Raw genomic sequence first — 21,135 nt, forward strand, 5'->3', positions numbered from 1 at the left:
CACAGCAAAGACCATCAAAAACTTTGTGATGAAGGAACTGGCACTCATCAGGACTACCGCAGGAAAGAAAGAGCAAGAGTTAGCTCTGTTGTACAGGATAAATTCATCAGAGTTACCAGCCTCAGAAACCACAAATTAACAGCTCCCCAGATAAGAGCACCTAAATGCTTCTTCACAGAGTATTTTGGATTGTTTTACATTTTAAGTTACTACATGATTCCTTATGTGTTCCTATGAAAGCCCATTCCCACCACCTAAAATAAATAAAAAAATAAAAAATAATGACTTACTATCTCAAAATATTGAGATGGCAGTTTACTTAATAATAATAATAAAAAAAATGTGCTGGATTATTTATATTTTTTTTAGGTGGCGGTAATGGGCTTCCATATGTTCCTTTATAGTCTGAAAAAAATTATATTTTGACAAAATAGTAGTAAAATTTGGATGAGAATTTTAAGATAATTTGAGGTAAAAGTCGTAATATTTTGAGGAAAAATTAGGCCGCTTTATTGTTACAGTTAATTAAAACAGTGCCAGATTTTCCTGTGGTTGTGCGTTATTTAACGGAGGTATTCTTATGCATTTACTTTGGTTATTGCGACTTTATTCTTAACATATTACAAATTCTTGCTTGAAATATTGTGACTTTATTCTCGAAATGTCATGCGATCTTTTTTTTTTTTTTTTTTTTTTTTTTTTTTTAATATTACAAGTTTTTCTCAAAGTCAACTGTTTATTTATTTATTTATTTATTTATTTATTTTTGAAGAGTAGCCCTAAGCTCCTAAAATGCCATTGCAGTTAAGTTATGCTGTAAATAGCTGTACATAATAAATAATGTTGAATATTGTAAAAGAAAATTGGATTATAGAGAGTTTGTACCAATAAACTGTGTTTCCTGTTTTAGTACTGATTTAAGGTTAAAGGTTAAAGCCATGGTTACAGCAGGCTGTTGGTCGCCCGTGGAAACCTGGAGTCTGTAGCGGAAACAAACCCAGCAGAAAGCTGCAGCTTTTGTTAAGTTTAGTTCGATTATTATCTCTTTATTTAAAAACTACTAACATCAGATCATATCTGTAACTAATACATCATTAGTTAGCTAGGTAACATATTCCTTAAGCGTTTACAGACAGCTTTTATTTCTTACTAAAGCTGTGGCTGTATCCTTTACCTGTTAGCTAACCTAACTTCTGCTGTTTTCCTGTTTTCTGTGGATTAATTCGTCAGCCAGATCTAAACAGATTTTCAGATTTCTGCAGGTTAAAAATCTATTTTTATTAAATATTAAGTGAGATGGAGAAGAGTAAGATGTCCGAATCTATAAATCCACTGGCCAGTCCTAAAGGAGTGAAGAGACTGTGTGAGCTGTGTCAGAAACCAGCTCACCTCCGGTGTTCACACTGCCGCGTCACCTTCTACTGGTGAGTTTCTCTGATTTTCACTAAGATATTAAGGTATTAAATGTATTTAACTAATTTATAACATAAGCTGTTAGCCCAAAATGACACCAATGGTACAAGTCCTAACACTCAATAGCATGATGTTGCCCTCAGCAACATACCAACATAAAACTGTGTTTTATTATCAAGTCTAACATCAGTGCAGTTTTGTTTCCCCCACAAAATCTTAAAAGCACTTCATGCTTCCCTCTGCTACTGACAACTTTTACAGAGATGCAGATTTTATTTTCCAGCAGGACTTGGCACACTGCCAAAATTACCAATTGTTTTTATATAATATTCAAATTTTCTGAAACACTAATTTTTAAGTTTCCATTGGCTGTAATCCATAATTAGCAATCAACAATAAAAATAAATAAACACGTAAAATAGATCACTCTGTGTTTAATACATCTATATAATATATGAGTTTCACATTTTGAACTGAATTACTGAAATAAAGTTAATTGTCAATGGTATTCTAATATATCTGGGGAAAAAAAGAGACCACCTATAAAATCTGAATCAGTTTCTCTGATTTGCTATTTATAGGTTTATGTTTGATAAAATTAACATGTTTTACTCTATAAACTACAGAAAACATTTCTCCCAAAATCCTGAAAATAAAAAAATATTTTCATTTAGAGCATTTATTTGCAGAAAATGAGAAAGGGTTTAAATAACAAAAAAGATGCAGAGCTTTCAGACCTCAAATAATGCAAAGAAAACAAGTTCATATTCATAAAGTTTTAAGAGTTCAGAAATCAATATTTGGTGGAATATCTCTGGTTTTTAATTACAGTTTTCATGCATCTTGACATGTTCTCCTCCACCAGTCTTACACACTGCTTTTGGGTAACTTTATGCTGCTTTACTCCTGGTGCAAAGATTCAAGCAGTTCAGTTTGGTTTGATGGCTTGTGATCATCCATCTTCCTCTTGATTATATTCCAGAGGTTTTTAATTTGGTAAAATCAAAGAAACTCATCGTTTTTAAGTGGTTTGTCAGAGCTCTATATGCAGGAGTGCAGCAGAGAGCTCCACCAGGTGTCAGTAGATGTCCACAGACTGCTTCTTGGCTCCGTTGGTGATGTTGCATAACGTTTCCGTTTGGGGTGAAGTGAGGGAGCTGGGTGAACTGGGTGAGCTGGGGAGAGTGAATGAGTGCAGGGAAAGACTGGAGTCAGAGAGAGTGAATCTGACACACAGTTTATGAAAACTTTATGTTTCAGTGCATTAGGAGCAGTACAGGAGATTAGAGTCTGCTCAGCATCCACAGACTCATACTCTACTCAACTGCCTACTGTGCTTAAATATATGCAAGATATATTAATATCAGCACACACTCACACACTCAGTTTTATCACCTCGCGTTTAATAAAAAAGCTATTTGTCCACTGCTACGCACCGTAATTACACTTTGGGCACGCGTTTCCACGGAGATCCACGTAAACACAACAGCGAGTGGAAATGGAGGAGCTACTGAACGTGACGTCATGTGACTGAGAAAGCTCAAAAACTCGCTGGTCCTCCTGTTTTTTTTTAATTGCAGTCCAGAGGCAAGAGTTTTATTAGAGTGAAATATTTTTTCACAGACATCCCCCTAAGAAATTAATCCTTGTCTTGTGATCAGGTGATGTCAGTGTGTGGTGCATTCTGGGCAATGTAGTCCGGAGACTGGAGCTCACAGGAAATTGTGGGAGTGGGAGAGATAGAAGAGAGACTTCTCTCTGTATTTACTTTTTTTTGTTGCCCCACCCCAGACAAGCCTGACCAATCAGCAGAGAGAAGCATTTTGCGATGCATTTTGAAGTACGCTTGAATGTTCTTTAACTAATGTTGGTAAAACAGATTTTGTGTGTGTGTCTGTGTATTTGTGTGTGTGTGTGTGCAGTGATGCGGCTCACCAGCAGGCAGATTGGAACAGCATCCATAAGAAAGCCTGTGAGCTTCTCATCCACATACGAGCACCTGTTCCCTACCTCCCTCTAAAGGCCGACCGAGACCACCAGCAGACGCTGGCACAAAAGAGACTGGTACCCTTACACACTTACTCTGCATTAGATCCCATAAACCAGGGGTGTCCAAACTACGGCCCGTGGGCCATTGACGGCCCGCTTCCTTTTTTGGAGCGGCCCGCGAGGTATTTTAGAAATAGAATAAAAGTTGTCCCGCTGTTAAGCAGGTTTTTATAATGTGAGATTCAAAGCTTGAACGCTAGGTGTCTGAAACAGGCCAAAGAGTCTAAAAGCGGAGAGAGTGCGCATTTCTAGCGCAGAAAATCGGACCAAAGAGTCTAAAAGCGGAGAGAGTGCGCATTTCTAGTGCAGAAAAACGGGGCAAAGAGTCTAAAAGCGGAGAGGGTGCGCATTTCTAGTGCAGAAAAACGGGGCAAAGAGTCTAAAAGCGGAGAGAGTGCACATTTCTAGCTCAGAAAAACGGGGCAAAGAGTCTAAAAGCGGAGAGAGTGCACATTTCTAGCGCAGAAAAACGGGCCAAAGAGTCTAAAAGTTGCTGTAATTAAGGAGTTTAATATTAAGAGACATCATGAAATGGAACTTCAATTTGAAAATTCTTCGTTTACACAACACTGTCAAAGATAAAGATAGTTAGTCAAGTTAAATGGTGTGTAAATGAAATAATCAGGAAAAAAGTATTATTTAAAGTGGTTTATTTCATTATTTGTTTTATTATAGAGTCTGTGGCCCGTGACTTCAAATATATTTCTCCTTCTGGCCCCCAATAAAAAAAGTTTGGACACCCCTGCCATAAACATTCACAATCATTTTAAGCCCATCCCCAGAGCTGCGTGATTATAACATTCTAACTTATGCAACTTTTATTTAAAACATAGTTTAATTTTTTATATTTTACTATATTGTGATTATCATGCCATAGCTTTACAGGTGCTGGTCAACGAATTAGAATAATTTGAAATAAAATTCAATAAAACAACAGTGTCGCAGTTAAATGGCCTAAATGGGCCTTTTGGAAAGCTCAGCTGAGCAAATTTTTTTCCAGGTAACGAGTTCTGCGATTAGTCTAACGAGTAGGACAGGTGCGGTGAACACCTGATTTGCTTTCTGCACAAAAAATGCATTTAAAGAATTTCATGATTGCACTATTTCAAATTATTCTAATTCGTTGACCAGCACCTGTATATCAAATAAATATAGCATTTAAAAACATACGCCTATGAATCCAAGATTTAATCTGCACCTTCTTACCTACTATATTTGCATGAGTTAAAAGATAAAGCAGGGTTGTGATGGTATGTGACTGTGTGTGTGGTTGTTATATATAGGAGCAGCTGATGGAGGTTTCCCGGGCGGAGGCTCGGGTGCAGGTTGTGGAGGGAAGGTATACTGAATCCTTACCTGCAGCTCAGCTCTCTCTGCACTGTGCCATCGACCTTTATGGGCACGATGCTGTGGAGCTGGTGCCAGCTTACCTGCTGCTTGCCGAGGCCAATATGGGTGAGTCACGTGAACGCACTGCTTTCACACTTATTTTTGTGTGTGTGCTTGTGTAGTGCCTGTCAAAATTTTAGATTCACCTTAAATACAGTGTTTTTAAGGTGTTTTTTAATTAAGTTATTTTGAAAGGTTCTGTATTGTAAATTAATACTAAACTCATCCAAACTATGAAGAAATACATATGGAATATATTTCATAAAGAAAAACGTGTTAAACAAACCAGAAAATGTTTGATATTAAAGATTCTTCAAAGTAGCACCTCTTGGCTGCATTTTCCTAGCCAGCTTTATGTTTGAACGAGTTTATTTTCTTATTTTAGAAGATAACAATTCGTTTCTGATCCCAAATGGCAATAATTTTTTTTTTAATTTTTTTATTATTATTATTATTATTATTATTATTATTTTTTTTTTTTTTTTTTTTTTTTTTGCAAAATTGACTTTTTGTACAAAGATTCACACCAAGCAAAAGTCAGGGACTCTGGGAGGTTACCTTGAAGATACGACTTACTGATAAACTTATTCTGTGTAGCTATTAACTATTATTCTGTGGTCCTGATGAGAGCCAGTTTCATCATAAAGCTTTTAATTGTCATAGTATGGATTAGAACATTACTCAAGTAGGGCTATTACAACTGATGGTCTCAAATAAATTAAGAGGGCAAGAGAAGGCAAAAAATTCAATATTAAAATAATGCAAAACCACAGAATTCAAGGTGTGTCCAAGCTTTTAATTATTACTGTTCATATCAAAGCAAAGACTTGCTCTATTTAACCAGTTCTCAACCTGTCAACAACTACCAGCAAGAAATCCAGCTTAGAGAAACAGCTAAAATTCACTTATATATTGTGTTCCAGCCAGCCAAATTTACATTATTAAGATTAGTATATGTATTTACCTCATAGTATTATTAGTATTAGTGTAATATGCAATTATTAGGATGCAATCCTAGTCAAAAAAAAAACCTTACACCTTGAATTAACACATAAAGAAGCTGAGGAGCTCCTGGCCTTCCCTCTCTCCATCATGACCATCTTCTCCCGGTCTATGGTGGAGGGCATGCTGATGGCCTGTCTGTTTGGTATGGTAGCTGACCACAAGATTCTCCAGAGGGTGGTAAAACTGCCCAGTTCATCAACAGAGCTGCCTTTTCTCCCAAAAACCAGACACTTACCATATTTAGCCTTTCACCACCATCTGGGAAATATTAACAGAGCATCGGATCTTTAACCCACCAGACCAAAAGACTGCGTCTACCTTCTCCAGATACCTAGCTGTGAATAGACCATTTTACACACAATTTAGATTCAGGGTTCACTTACTGAATCTTAAACACAGTCAATTATCTACAGCATTGTTTGTGAACTGCACTGCACTATTTATCTTATTATCTTATCTATATCTTTATCTGTATATTTAATCTACGACCCTCTGCCAGACTAAACTTTCTTAATTAGTTTTAACTTCATTACATTTGTGCAGCGCTTCTCATCCCTCTCATCCACATCCAGAAGGTTCATAGGGGAAAAATCTACACTGCCTGAGGCTCAAATCATCTTGCTGGCCTCAAGAGAGTCCCATTCAGTCTGAGAAACCTCAGAACCATGAAGTGTGATCACTCTGGCGGTCAGAATATGAGGCTCGCCAGTCCAGACGTTGTTCAAGGCACAATTAATTCATTTATATAAAGTTTATAATGCAACAGAAATCCAATTAATGCTTTTGCATTAACCTGACTGATAATTTAACCCTTGTGTGGTGTTCGGCTCTGTGGGACCCGTTTTTATTTTTCATCAAATGATACTAAAAAATATTTTTTCTAACTCAAACTCATTGGCATTGGCTCATTTTTTGTGAAAAACATCAAAACACATTTTCGGTAAACACACACTGTACACCACCCCCCCACCCCCCCCACCCCCCCCACACACACATTTATATTACATACAGTCTGTTTGGCCATGGGCTAATAAACATTACTTCATTTGTAAATTTGAAACTAAACAAGTTTTCTACTCATATCTTGAGTTTAATTCATTTTCTTTTACATTTTATTAAAAAACTAATAAAAAAAAGAGTAGCACTTTTTGAAAGAAATGTAACATAAGAAAGGTAAAGGGCAAATATTAACCATGTAAGCTGTTTATATTGCTTGCAATTTAGGTGAAGCGAGCATGTGTAAAGCATTTTAATGTAAAATTGCTTAATTTTGCTGAATTCAATACAAGTAACAAAGTAAACGAGTAACAAAAATATGAACACCACACAAGGGTTAATGGGAAAACTCATTCGGAAAAACAATCAGATTTTTGTTTTGCATCCAGCCAATAATCTCACAGAATAAGACGTCATGAAACCACAACGTGAAACCCAAACTTCACGTCCTTTTTAAACACATCCATCAGCTAGAAGATTCTCAGCGTCGCTCCAAAAGTGTTTGCACACCATCTCACTGGTGCTGTGCTGTAAAAGGTCTCATTCCATTATTGTTTTATTCATTTTAAAATGGCTACATCACTTCTGATTGGCTAACAGCACTGCGACACCAGGAGGCAGCGAGACAACAGTTAGAAACATTTTAAATAAAAACTTTTTTTACACTAATAACAGTCTTTACAATGTCATATGTTACTATACAACATGTGTAATAATGCCCTGCTAAGTGCAGTTCATCCACTGACCTAGTCTTATAGCCAAATCCACCGGAGATCCTATGTAAACCTATAGTTACACACAGAGGTGGGTAGTTCAGGTCCAGAAAATAAAAATCCACCCCAGGGTTTTTTTTGGGCTGAGCCGCAGTAGAGCCGCCCAGGCAGTTGGAAAAAAAACCTTGGGGTGGATTTTTACTCTTAACTAGTGTAAACAGAACTGTTCTAAACATACACCTACCTTCTATCTCAATTGTACTTCGCTGGTGGTGTTTTTCCTCCATAGACTAATTCTAACCATTTGTTTCTTAGCTCTGAATTACTGGGTAAAGCATATAACTAACACTGATGTGCTCTTTTTATAAGATATTAGAAATCTTGTGCCCCAAATTGAAAACTGTGCATGAAAACTGAGTATGAACATAAATCTGTCCCAATCTGTCCCAAGTTCTGCTCTAACAGGTTCCCTCTGTCCCTCTGTCTGTTTGTGGATCTTCTCAGGTTCTGGTTCTCTCTCTAAGGCACAGAGCTATCTTTCCCAGGCAGAATGGACAGTGCTGAAGACTCCAGACTGCAGCCAGACGGTTCTTCTGGAGCTCCACAGGAACCTGGGCCGCCTGCACACCTTCACAGGAAGTTACCAATCTGCTCTGCTGCACTTTGCCAATTATGTGAGTTTCCACTCGTGTGCCTGAGCTGTGTGGCTGAAGACGAGCGTCTGTAGGAGTATATATTGCTATTTATAGGTTTATGTTTGAGTAAAATGAATATGTTGTTTTATTCTATAAACTACAGGCAACCTTTCTCTCAAATTCCAAAAAAAAATATATTGTAATTTAGAGCATTTATTTGCAGAAAATGAGAAATTACTGAAATAACAAAATAGATGCTAAGCTTTCAGACCTCAAATAATGCAAAGAAAACAAGTTCATATTCATAAAGTTTTAACAAAATGTAAGTTTGTGGAATATCCCTGTGTTTTTATTTTTTCACAGTTTTCATGCATCTTGGTATCAGGTTCTCCTCCACCAGTCTGACACACTGCTTTTGGATAACTTTATGCTACTCAAACATTCAAACAGATCAGCTTGGTTTGATGGCTTGTGATCATCCATCTTTCTCTTAAATATATTCCAGAGCTGTATATACAGGGGTTGGACAATAAAACTGAAACACCTGGTTTTAGAGCACAATAATTTATTGTAGTGACGGACAGTTCTGGTGGAAACAGGAGAGTTGAGGTGCACATTGAATTCTGCCGTGACAGCTTCCTCTTACAGCGTCCACAGTTAATCCTGTTGGATGTGGTTGGTCCTTCTTGGTGGTATGCTGACATTACCCTGGATACCGTGGCTCTTGATGCGTCACAAAGACTTGCTGTCTTGGTCACAGATGCTCCAGCAAGACGTGCACCAACAATCTGTCCTCTTTTGAACTCTGGTATATCACCCATAATGTTGTGTGCATTGCAATATTTTAAGCAGAACTGTGCTCTTACTCTGCTAATTGAACCTTCACACTCTGCTCTTACTGGTGCAATGTGCAATTAATGAAGATTGGCCACCAGGCTGCTTCAATTTAGCCATGATGAAACCTCCCACACTAAAATGACAGGTGTTTCAGTTTCATTGTTCAAACCCTGTACATATAGTATTGATTTAGCAAAAACCCTGTTGTGACATTGATCAGTAAATATGCTGTGTAGATGTGTAGTGTTTGTATAGTTGGGTGTTTGTGTAGTTTTGGCAGTGTTTGAGTAGGATTTTGGACGTGTTTGTACATGCAGGTGTACTACGCGAGTGAAGAGTTTGGCTTGAACAGCACTGAGACGGCCCGAGGCTATTTCATGATGGCAGATGTCTTTGGGAAGCAGGAGAAGCCAGACATTGCCAGCTCCCTGTACTCACAGGCACGTCACCCACACAGACATCTGACATATAGCTATATATAGATCTCAAATGCATTGTGAAATATATTAAAATATGTTAAATTATTTTATAGTTTAAAACTAAAAAAATCTCCACCTGGATTTAAATAAGTAAATGATGTGGGGTTGGTTGGTTGATGCTGCAGTTGGTCTGCAGGTTTAGGTTCAGCAACAGTATGTGCTGAAAGAATGAGGTCAGCTGACTACCTGAATATACTGAATATAGACCAGGTTATTCCATCAATAGATCAATTTTTTCTTCCCTGATGGCACGGCCATATTCCAAGATGACAATGGCAGGATTCATGGGGCTGGAATTGTGAAAGAGTTCAGGGTTCAGGGAGCATGAGATCATCATTTTCACACATGGATTGAGAGAGAGAGTTCACCACAGAGTCCAGATCTTAACCTCATTGAGAATCTTTGGGATGTGCTGGATGGAGAAGAGCTGCTTTGCGCAGTGGTTGGTCAGACTCTACCATCATCAATGCTGCTGCAAGATCTTGATGAAAAATTAATCCAGCAACACTGGATTGAAATAATTCTTGTGACGTTGCAGAAGCTTATCGAAATGATGCCACGGTGAATGTGTGCTGCAATCAAAGCTAAAGGCAGTTCAACCAAATATTAGAGTGTGACCTTTTTTTTATAGCGACTTTAGTTTTTTTGTCCAATCAGTGTACATGTAACTGTGTAATCATTGCATATTGTATTATCAGTGGCATAAAATAGCCTTAAAATTACACTAATATCAATTTTCTTTTATCAACTATCAATGTCCAACCGAATATTAGAGTGTGATTTCAGCGATATAGCAGTCAAACGTTAGGACACCTTTAATAACACTGTTTTTTTATTATTTAAAATTTAATCTATGAAAAATTATGAAATTATTTAGCAAACAAAATATACTTTGAAAAAATATATTTTAGATTCTTTAAAGTAGCACATCTTGCTTAGATGATCAGTTTTGCACATCTTTATGAGGTAGAATCGCCTGGAAATCAGGCTTTCAGTTAACAGCTGTGCTTAACTTGTCAAGAGTTAATTACTATTACATGACTATTATTACATGAAGACACTGAGATTAAAATACAAAGAGAGTGCCGATCTGTCCTCAAAGATAAAGGTGCTTCTTATTTAGAAGAATCTAAATTATAAAACAGATTCTGGTTTGTTTAACAATGGTTTTATTTACTGAATAATTCAGCAAATTTAATATAGTCTTCAATATTAAATTTACAATGTAAAAAAATCATAAAAAGAAAGAAAACACATTTGGATGAGAAGAGGTGTGTTAAAATGTGGATTAAATATGTGTATATTACTGTCTACTCAGCTTTCACCTAATTAATCTCGTTAACTGTCTAGTCTGTGTTTTTGTTTGTGTGTGTGTGTGTGTGTGTGTGTGTAAGTAGGTTGCCAGCACTTGGCACACTCACCTGTCTGAGCTTTTTGAGCTTCGCAGTCAGAGAGGAGCTCAGGGAGAGCCGTGCTTTGGTGAGCATCCTTATCATGCTAATCTCTCTCTTCCTCTCTCTCTCTCTCTCTCTCTCTCTCTCTCTCTCTCTCTCTCTCTCTTACTGTCTGTCTCTCACTCTCTTTCCTCTGACCTACTCATCTAGATCAGCAGATTAGGAGTGAGACGATCACAACAGACAGGCTGTAGGTTTGGGTAGGCTTGGCATGGTAAAGATCATGGTAAAGATCAGCTGACCTCATTCTTTCAACACATACTGTTGCTGAACCTAAACCTGCAGACCAACTGCAGGATCAACTAACCCCACATCATTTACTTATTTAAATTAAGGTGGAGATTTTTTTTTCAGTCCTGATTATTAAATGTCAATATTGTCAACTTTTTTTTTGTCAACTTTTTCTTTCCCTCATAAAAATAATCTAGCAATCAGAATATCAGTCAGTGGATGAATTCCATTGTCTGATTTCCACCACAATAATAAAATATAGCTGATATATATGATTGTTTTAATAATTTAATATATAACGTTGGGTAAATAACGTATGGATTTGTGGAATAATGAGACGGACAGCACGCTTGTATTAATATTTAAAATAAGCTTGTGTACTGTGGAGCTTAAAAGCTTGCATTTATAAATTCAATTTGATATATTTAATGGCATGATTCATACATATTTGAATTTTGAGAAAAATTAAAAAAGGTATATTAATTCATGTCTGAATTTAGAATTTTAATTTATGAACCTGAAGTTTTTTATTCAAAACTTTAAAACACAAAAAATGTTATATTTACATTTTATGAATGCATGTATGATTTATTTATTTGATTCAAATGTACAAAATGCAGATCAAACACATACTTGTGTCAGCTTTTATGCTTCATAATATAGTCTACGTTGTTTTTTTATTTTACTTTAAAATAGCATTAAAATCGACGTATAAATGAATAAACACATTTAAGATTCCCATTTATAATTTATCTCAACAGTGATGCAATGGGCAATATTGAGGTCAGAAAAAATGACTGTGGTTACGTCCATATATAATGCGATAAGTCGATGATGTAACTGCTGTGGCAGGCTGCATGTGGGAGGGATTTTCCATGGCATTAAGTATGGGGGTCATTTCTATGAATTCTGATTCTACACTGAATGCACATTTATACGTTTGTCAGGAATGTGGGATAGAGATGGAGAATAAGGTCAGCAGCTCTATATTTAGCGTATCCTGATGCTACATCTCTCACAGCAAACCCTGCAGCTTTACTGCACCTCACCAACAGACGACTAAAGCCCATCCAGACGCAGCTTAATGCAGCATGCATGCGCGTCGGCCCTGCGTGCATGCGCGTGAGCCTGTGTTTTCCTGCCCCAGATCTCTTTCTTTCTGTAAGCCTGCTAAACGCAGCAGTGACACGGCGCAGCGGCGAGATCAGAGCGTCTGAGCATGCTCTAATCAGCCACTTCCACTGCACACGCTAAGCTGCTGCTTCTGATTGGAGGACGGTCCACTTAGTGTTTACTCACCTACTGACCTCAGGATGTGGGATGCACCAAATATATGGCAAAATGGATTTAAAAAAGGTGAGGTAGATGTTTGATAAGAATAGCACTACTGAGGTAAATGTACATATGAGAATAGCACTACTAAGCTAAATTTATAATTAGGATAGCACTATTGAGTTGCATCTATGATTAGAATAGCAATGCTGAAGTAAATGTATGGTTAGAATAACACTACTGAGGTTAATGTATAATTAGAAAAGCACTACTGAGGTATAAATATATTAGAATAATGCTCTAATCACTGCGGATGCAAAGCTGCTGCTTCTGATTGGAGGCTGGCCTAATCCCATGGCAACATCACACCATCTTCTGCCACTTTACTCACCTACTGACCTCAGGATGTGTGTGTGTGATAAAAAACAGTAAGTCAAAAAGGTGAGGTAAATGTATGATGAGAATAGCACTACTGAGGTAAATGTACATATGAGAATAGCACTGCTGAGCTAAATTTATAACTAGTATAGCACTATTGAATTGCATCTATGATTAGAATAGCAATGCTCAGATACATTTATGATAAGATTAGTGCCATTGATGCCTGAGTGTTACAACGCTGCTGTTTACAATGCAGCTAACAAACTACAAGTTTAAGTTCATTTTTACACCATACTTATTTGCACTCACAAACTGCTCTTACAAACATTATTGTCTTTACAAACTGGGTGTTGAGCTAAACAGAGCGAGGATAGCAATCTTAGCTGGGCTAGCTTAGCCTTAGCAGTAAATATAGCACTACTGAGCTAAAATCATTATTAGAATAACACTACTGAGATAAATGTATGATTAGAATAGCACTATTGTTTTCCATCTATGACTAGAATGGCAATGGTGAGGTAAATGTATGATGAGAATAGCACTACTGACGTGAATGTAAGATTGAAAAAGCACTGCAGAGATAAAAATATATTAGAACACTACAGAGGTAAATTTAATATTAGAATAGCACTACTGAGGTACATGTATGATTAGAATAGCACTGTTGAGGTACATTTATGATCGGTATAGCACATCTGAAGTACATTTATTATTAGAATACCACTGCTGAAGTACATTTATGATTGGAATAGCACTGCTAAGGTAAATTTACAATTAGAATAGCACCATTGAGTTATCATTAGAAAAACACTGCTCAGGTAAAAATATATTAGAATAACACTAATGAGGAAAATGTATGATTGGAGTAGCACTGCTAAGGTAAATGTATAATGAGAATAGCAATGCTGAGGTAAATGTATAATTGGAGTACCACTGCTGAGGTTAATGTATGATTAGAGTAACACTACTGAGGTAAATGTATGAAGAGAATAGCACTACTGAGGTAAAAAATATATTAGAAAAACACTACAGAGGTAAATTTAATATTAGAATAGCACTACTGAGGTACATGTATGATTAGAATAGCACTGTTGAGGTACATTTATGATTAGTATAGCACTTCTCTAACACCGTTGAGTTGTCATTAGAAAAGCACTGCTCAGGTAAAAATATATTAGGATAACACTAATGAGGAAAATGTACTGCTGCTAAGGTAAATGTATATTGAGAATAGCAATGCTGAGGTAAATGTATAATGAGATTAGCAATGCTGAGGTAAATGTATGAAGAGAATAGCACTACTGAGGTAAATGTATAATGAGTATAGCACTACTGAGGTAAACTTATGATGAGAATAGGACTACTGAGGTAAACTTATGATGAGAATAGCACTACTGACGTAAATGTTTGATTGGAACAGCACTTCTGAGTAAAAAAAAAACACTACTGACGTACATTTATTATTAGAATAGCACTGCTAAAGAAAATTCATGATAAAAATAGCACGATCATCGTTGCCCACGCATGTGTGTGTGTGTGTAACCTACGTGTATCTATTTCTGTGTATTCAGATAAGGCGCAGTGTGCAGAGGTGGATCAGATGTTGAGGGTGATGTTGGAGGCTCACGAGCAGCAGCAGCAGCAGCAGCATCAAGACGCAAGAGCACATCCTGCGCGGTCTGACTCTCTTCCTCAGGCTGCCGTACTGTCGCACTCTCGCGCCATGCTGTGGTTCCTCTGCAGCAACAGCAGCAAGGTACAGCCTTGGCCACAGTCCACAGTATTTCACATGCAGCATCCATACACTCACTTTATGTATGCATCATATTATTAAATAGTCACACATCCGTATAGTCAATATATCCGCATCCTTATACACCAACATACATAAACAATACATAAAATACATTTACATTTACTGGGTCAATATGTGCACAGTGTAAACAGTGATGCATGCCGTGCAGAAAAGCGAAAGCCGATCTGTTTGCTCTACTGATGTGGTTTTAAGCCATTACCATCACACACAATGCAGCCTTGTATAGTCATGTAACTGTGAGTGTGTGTGTGTGTGTGTGAGAGAGAGAGAGAGAGAGAGAGAGAGAGAGAGAGAGAGAGAGAGAGAGAGAGAGAGAGAGAGAGAGAAAGAGAGAGAGAGGGAGTTCTGTGATCATTTAAGGCCATGAAACTACCTAAATTTAAATGGGACCAGGTGTAAATTCAATGTAAATGCAAAAATCCAATTTGGAACTGAATTATCTGAAGGAATAATCTAAAATCTGATACCACATTTTACATATATTTAACTTGAGAATGCAAGACAGAGAATAAAAAATATATAATTAATTGATAAACACAATTCACAAATGACACAATTTACTTAATTAAAACAACATCCTGTCTACCAAATAATTCAGTTTTAGATTTGTTTTTAAATTAACATCTAAGTGAATCCTAAAATACAATCTGTGATTTTGAAAAGCATATTTAAAAATAAATAAGTAAATAAACTAAGTGTTTTTGTAATAAAATTTAATTACATGTTTTTTTTAATTCCAGGTGTTTAGTTGTGCATCTTCAAATGTGAAGTTCAGATTTATATAAAATATATAACTGCAAGTTAAAAGTAAAAGATTAATCCTATAAACACTCCAGATTTCAAATTCAAAATGTGCATTGTTCCTATAAACACAGCAAAATTCAGTTTTATATTGTAGAATGATCCTTTAAAAGTCCAAAATTCAGTTTCAGATCGTAGATTAATCCTTTAAAAACTGCAAAATTTGGTTTCAGACTGTAGAATGGTCCTTTAAAAACTTTAGATTGTAGATTGTTACTGTAAACACAGCAAAACTCAGACTCAGATTGTAGATTTATCCTTTAAACACAGCAAAATTCAGTTTTAAATTGTAGATTGATCCTTTAAAATCTGTAACATTTAGATTTGGATTGTAGATTGATCCTTTAAAAGCAGCAAAATTCAGTTTCAGATTGTAGATTGTTTCTTAAATTTTCAGTTTAAGAATATAGTCTCAAACTAAAAAAGTCACTTTCTCACTGTATGCAGTGTGTGCGCTACCCAGTTCTGGATATGTGGGGTTGTGGGTTCCATGCGTGCTATAGTGAGGTATTTGTGACTCAGTGGGTTTCCTCTGGGTACTATGGTTTCTACCCACCTCCCTAAACACACTGTGTGAATTCCCTATGTTAATTGTTCCTAATTGTTAGTGTGTGTATTTGCATTTGCATTTTCAAAAAATACAATAATTTATATATCATAGCACACACATACATGCACATCTTTAATGCATGTAATGCATAGTACATGAAATAAAAAAAAAGAAAAAGACAAAATATTTTTAATTTTGTGCAAATCATTAAATTAATATTTGGTTGCACTCCCTTTGGAAACAATAATGAAAATCAACCACTTCTTATAACCATCAACATGTAACTCCAATCCCCAGCGGTAATCAGCACTGACCAGACTCAACTCTGTGACCCAATTATAATATCTCAGTCAAACCTCACTTCTCTGTCGCGCCTTTGTAGAGAGGTGACCGGTAATAGTGGTAATAGGAGTAACCAAAGCCAAAAATCCAGCTCATGAAAAAGGAGATTTAAAAAAAAACAAGATTTAAAAAAAGGAGATATTAAAAGAAAGCAAAGAGATCTTAAAAGAAAGCCTCAACAAAATAAAAGATCTTTAAAAAAAAAGTGCTCAAAGTTTTAAAGTTTTTTGTTTGTCCTTTGTTTGAGCCATGCCATGTGGCATTTCCTTTGTTTGCACGTCCCGCCATTTTTACACCTGCCATTTTTAAGGTGTCAGTTCAACTACAAATATATAAATACATAAATATATAAATAATATTACATTACATAAATAAATAATAATAAAAAAAATCACTATATATTTTAGCTTGAGTATAATGGTGCAGAGAAGCAGAAATGTGATGTCCTCATATGAGGACGCAGGGTCTCAAGAGGAGATCTCCTGAACATATGTAATTTTTAGGTTAATATATGTCAAACTTTTAAAATGTACTGCTCAATTGGTTAAGGGCCCTAAATGTTTAACAGTCACTGTGCAGTAAAATATGCATTGGATAGGGAGCCTCACCAGTAGAAAGTACAAACAGTAGAGGGAATAACAAAAAATTATTGTGACTAATCGACTAATCGGAAAAAAAAAAAACACTAATAAAATTGTAATTAGTTGCAGCCCTTTTATTAAGCAACATTTTTTTTTATCTTGTTTCAATACACACAAAGAAAATAAACATGCAAATAACAAAATGTGTAATTGCAATAATTTTCTGGGAGAATACTTAATTTTCTCCAAACTTTTAAGGGATGCAAACACTTTCAGCCATGATTGTTTGCCCCTGACTAAGTCGGGCGGTGTGATAGTACATTATCCCAGCTTCTCCTGGCAGGAAGAGAGGTCTGGACCTAGTGACCCTGCTTTGGGCCGGAGAGTCTAAGCCATTTTATTTGGCTCACAGAAACCTCATGAGATTATAGCCTTCGGGTCCCAGTTTGTGACTCTGCAGCTGTCTTTAACCATAAACTCAATCCACGCTGATTCCAGTACCCAGTGTATCCCAGTATATCCCAGTATATCCCAGTGTATCCTAGTGTATCCCAGTGTATCCTAGTGTATCCCAGTGTATCCTGCTCACATGAAAGAAGCAGTTCTGTAATATGGCGATTTTATTGGGTTACATGATATAAAAAAAAAAAAAATACGATCAACACAGTGAACTTGTCATTTTAAAGGCCGTAAGTACCCCTAGTGTAAAAAAGTAGATTAAAGTATATTAAGCATTATTATTGTATAGTGCTATAGTGCTTTTTTTTGTACTTATTATACTTTAATTGTATGAAAATAGTACAAAAGTCTTACTTAAACTGTGCTAAGTGTATTTAACTGTACTAAAATGGAACTATTTTAAATATACTTAAGTAACATTTAAACATTTTAACTACTTCATGTATGTAAACCTAAATTTTAAATATGCTTACAGTAAAATTATAATACATTTAATACGTATTACAACTGTATCACTATTATTATACACCAGGTATATTAGAAATGTACTAAGAATTGATGTTAAATATATGTGAGTACAAATATGCTTCTTCTTCCTGTCTTTTGTAAGTAGCACACTTCTAGTATACTTCATTGGGTATACAAATATATATTTTAATATACTGTACTACAATTTGAAATGTGTTACATTTTTTTTATGTAGTAATTTATTTACTTTCTAAAAAGTTAAATAATACATGGTACCACTTTAAAATAAGACTACCTTTATAAAGGGTTTTTAAATGGTTTACATTTAGTTTATTAATGGTTAATAATTAGGATGTAAATGCCTTAAAAATCATTAATAATCAGTTATGTGGCTGTGGGTTCACTATTTGGCAAACAACAGGTCTACGTACCTTTCTAGGTATTTATTATAACTGATTATTAATGATTTTTAAGGCATTTACAACCTAATTAGTAACCATTAATAAACTAAACCATTTATGAACCCTTATAAAGGTAGTCTTATTTTAAAGTGGTACCTAATACATTGTACTTTAAGTGAACTACTGTAACAGTATTGTTTTGAATTTAACACACTTTGCTAAAAATGTACAAAAGTATATTTCGAAATAAGTATTTTAGAAGTACATTGAAATGCATTTAACTAAAAGTGTACTTCATAGTAGTCTTTTTTTTAATATACTATATTGTACTTTTAAAAAGTATGATCAGAGTTTACTTTTTAAACATTTGATGAAAGCATAATATTAATGTATTTTTAATATATGTTAAGTAAGTCCATAAATCTGTTAGACTTCTCTTATTATGTTTTAAGTACAATTAAGTATTTATTTTTTTCACCAGGGTAACGTAAGTATATGTAAGATCTGGTGCAGTCCTGTGCACATATATGTGCTTGTGATTTAATGGTCTAGTCTAGGCTAGCTCAGGGATTAGCACTAATGGCTAAAGCCAGATAGATTAGCGCAGTTAGCTTTAGCTTGTTTCTGGTGCTTTAATGGGATTCCAACTTCCTGTGGCTCACAGCCAGGAGGTGAACTCTGCTGGAAGAGATGTGGGTCAGGTCTGCCAGCTCTGTGGTGTGGTGTTTAGTAGTGTGAAATATATATAATTAAGTATTTTATATCTGATTTTGGCAGTGGTGAACAGCAGGAGCGTGATATTGTATCATTGGGATAATATTGTTATAAACAGAGGTGTTAAGTTAAGAAGTACTATAAGGCACAATAGGATTATAAGCCAGGGTGCTATCAGCTAGCAGTTCATCCCACATAGCTTGTTTTAACATGGTAAACACGAAAGCCTTTGAATGGTGAAAGAGCTAGCGCTGCAGTTAGCAGCTAATGCTAATGCTGCTGCACCTAGCCTTAGAGTGCTGGAGAAACTTCACTGAAAACTCACCCTTATAACACAGTACTTCATCATAAAGAGTGGTTTTACTGCTTCTTAATACCTGACTAGAAGAATTTATACATAAGGAGCACCGGATTATAAAGCACACTGTTGATTTCTGGGAAAATTAAAGGATTTAAAAATGTAGAAATATATGTTATCTATACTTAACTGGAGTAATTTTGTTTCAGAATTTTTTACTTCTAAAAATAGCCTCTTTACTCCTATTTAATTTCAATATATTCTACTAAAATACATTTATTTACACTGGGCATATATGCAGCTAAAACAGGGAACACCCTAGTGCAAAATCATTTAAAAAAAATGTGTAGTGCATTATAGGACTTAATGGCTTCATTTTTTCCTCTTATATTACTTTTACTTTTATGCTTAAAGTAGTTTTGAAACCAGTACCTTTTTAAACACTTTTACTTAAAGACTAAAAAGCTTGAGTGGATACTTCAACTTCTACAGAAGTATTTTTTATAAATCCTTATTTTATTTGTATTTATAATACAGTATTTATAATGCGTTTTCTTGTGTGTGTGTGTGTGTGTGTGTGTGTGTGTGTGTGTGTTTGTAGGCACTGGAGTTCGGCAGGAAGGCCCTCGATTGTATCCAGCAGTGTGAACAGAACAGCCTGGCTGAGTCCATCCAGAGCCTCATAAACCAAGCAGAAGATCATCTCAACACCTCAACACTTAGCGGCAGTTCCCCAGACAGGGATTAAGCCTAATCCTAAACTACACACATTTAGAATGGAAATTTCCCATTTAAATAAAAAAAAAAATTCTCTAAGACCAGCTCTAATCCCTGTTCAGGAAACAGACCCGCAGTGCTCATCACCAATCCACACATTCAACACTTCTGTTCTAATGCAGTCTTAAAATAAACCAGCTCAGCACGCTCCTCTGATTCAGCGCTAACTAATAATACAGTTTCCAACAACAGTCCCTCCTCCAGTGTTACTGTTTATTGTAGTGTTTCCTGTTGTTATGATCACTGACCCACACACCAACTCTCTATCTAATAGAAGAACAACATACAATAACAGAAGTGTGTATTTCTTCACTGTCCAATGAAAAACACTTATCTGCAAAACAGCAACTTTACAGGAGAGAGAAAAAACCTTGTACTTTCAATGGAAGTCAATGTAAAACGAGTTTATTTCAGGTCACTTTGAAGAGTTTCTATTGGTCCATTCATCAACAAATTTTGGCACAGTGTAAGGGACAGTTTGTCTGTTCAAATTATGTAGTAAACTAAAAATCGACAAAAATGGAGATAAGTGCTTTTCATTGGACAGCGACGATATCGGTATCATTGTATATCAGACAGTATAGCGTCTTTTAGTGTGTTTTAATATTTAATCTTTTATACTTTATTTTATATGAAGGTTTTAACTGAAGTCACTGATGTGACATGCATTATTTTTAACTGTGAACAAATAGAATAAAACTATATGTAGTTTAATGAACGGATGCCGCTATTTTGTGAAATGCAATGTCCCTAGTGTTACCATCTTCAGTGTTACAGTCCCCAATGTTACTGTCACCAGTGCTATTGTCTCTGGTGTTACTGTCACCAGTTTCAGGTGTTACCATCACTAGTGTTAAGTTCACGGGTGTTACAGTCATTGGTATGACAGTCTCCCGTGTTAAGGTCACCAGTATTACTATCACCAGTATTACAGTCAGTAGTGTGACTGTCTGGTGTTAAATTATTTGGTGTTACGACCAGCAGTGTTCTTGTCTCTGGTGTTAGAACTACCAGTGTTACTGTGTCTGGTGTTACTGTTTGCAGTGTTACAGTCACCGGTGTAACTCTCCGGTG

General features: G+C 35.9%; 1 protein-coding gene and 1 long non-coding RNA gene across 2 annotated transcripts in view; both read left to right on the forward strand.

The window, feature by feature from the left end:
- Nucleotides 1-21,135, forward strand: part of LOC125806157 (uncharacterized) — a 437,736-nt gene that overhangs the window by 137,963 nt on the left and 278,638 nt on the right. The window lies entirely within an intron of this gene.
- On the forward strand, nucleotides 952-20,255 carry zmynd12 (zinc finger, MYND-type containing 12). Its single transcript, XM_022671043.2, has 8 exons — nucleotides 952-1,424; nucleotides 3,336-3,477; nucleotides 4,746-4,917; nucleotides 8,070-8,239; nucleotides 9,355-9,477; nucleotides 10,914-10,995; nucleotides 14,426-14,610; nucleotides 19,886-20,255. Exons 1-8 carry the CDS (start codon nucleotides 1,297-1,299, stop codon nucleotides 20,030-20,032), a joined length of 1,149 nt encoding a protein of 382 aa, XP_022526764.2. The 5' UTR covers nucleotides 952-1,296; the 3' UTR covers nucleotides 20,033-20,255.

The sequence above is a fragment of the Astyanax mexicanus genome, chromosome 12, assembly GCF_023375975.1.
Source record: "Astyanax mexicanus isolate ESR-SI-001 chromosome 12, AstMex3_surface, whole genome shotgun sequence".
Lineage (NCBI taxonomy): Eukaryota > Metazoa > Chordata > Actinopteri > Characiformes > Acestrorhamphidae > Astyanax > Astyanax mexicanus.

Excerpts from the sequence above, each read along its gene's own strand:
- zmynd12 (XM_022671043.2), top strand. The coding sequence starts at position 1,297 with ATGGAGAAGAGTAAGATGTCCGAATCTATAAATCCACTGGCCAGTCCT. Across the intron at positions 8,240-9,354 it reads TGCTGCACTTTGCCAATTAT|GTGTACTACGCGAGTGAAGA; the intron begins GTGAGTTTCCAC and ends TTGTACATGCAG. Across the intron at positions 14,611-19,885 it reads TCTGCAGCAACAGCAGCAAG|GCACTGGAGTTCGGCAGGAA; the intron begins GTACAGCCTTGG and ends GTGTGTTTGTAG.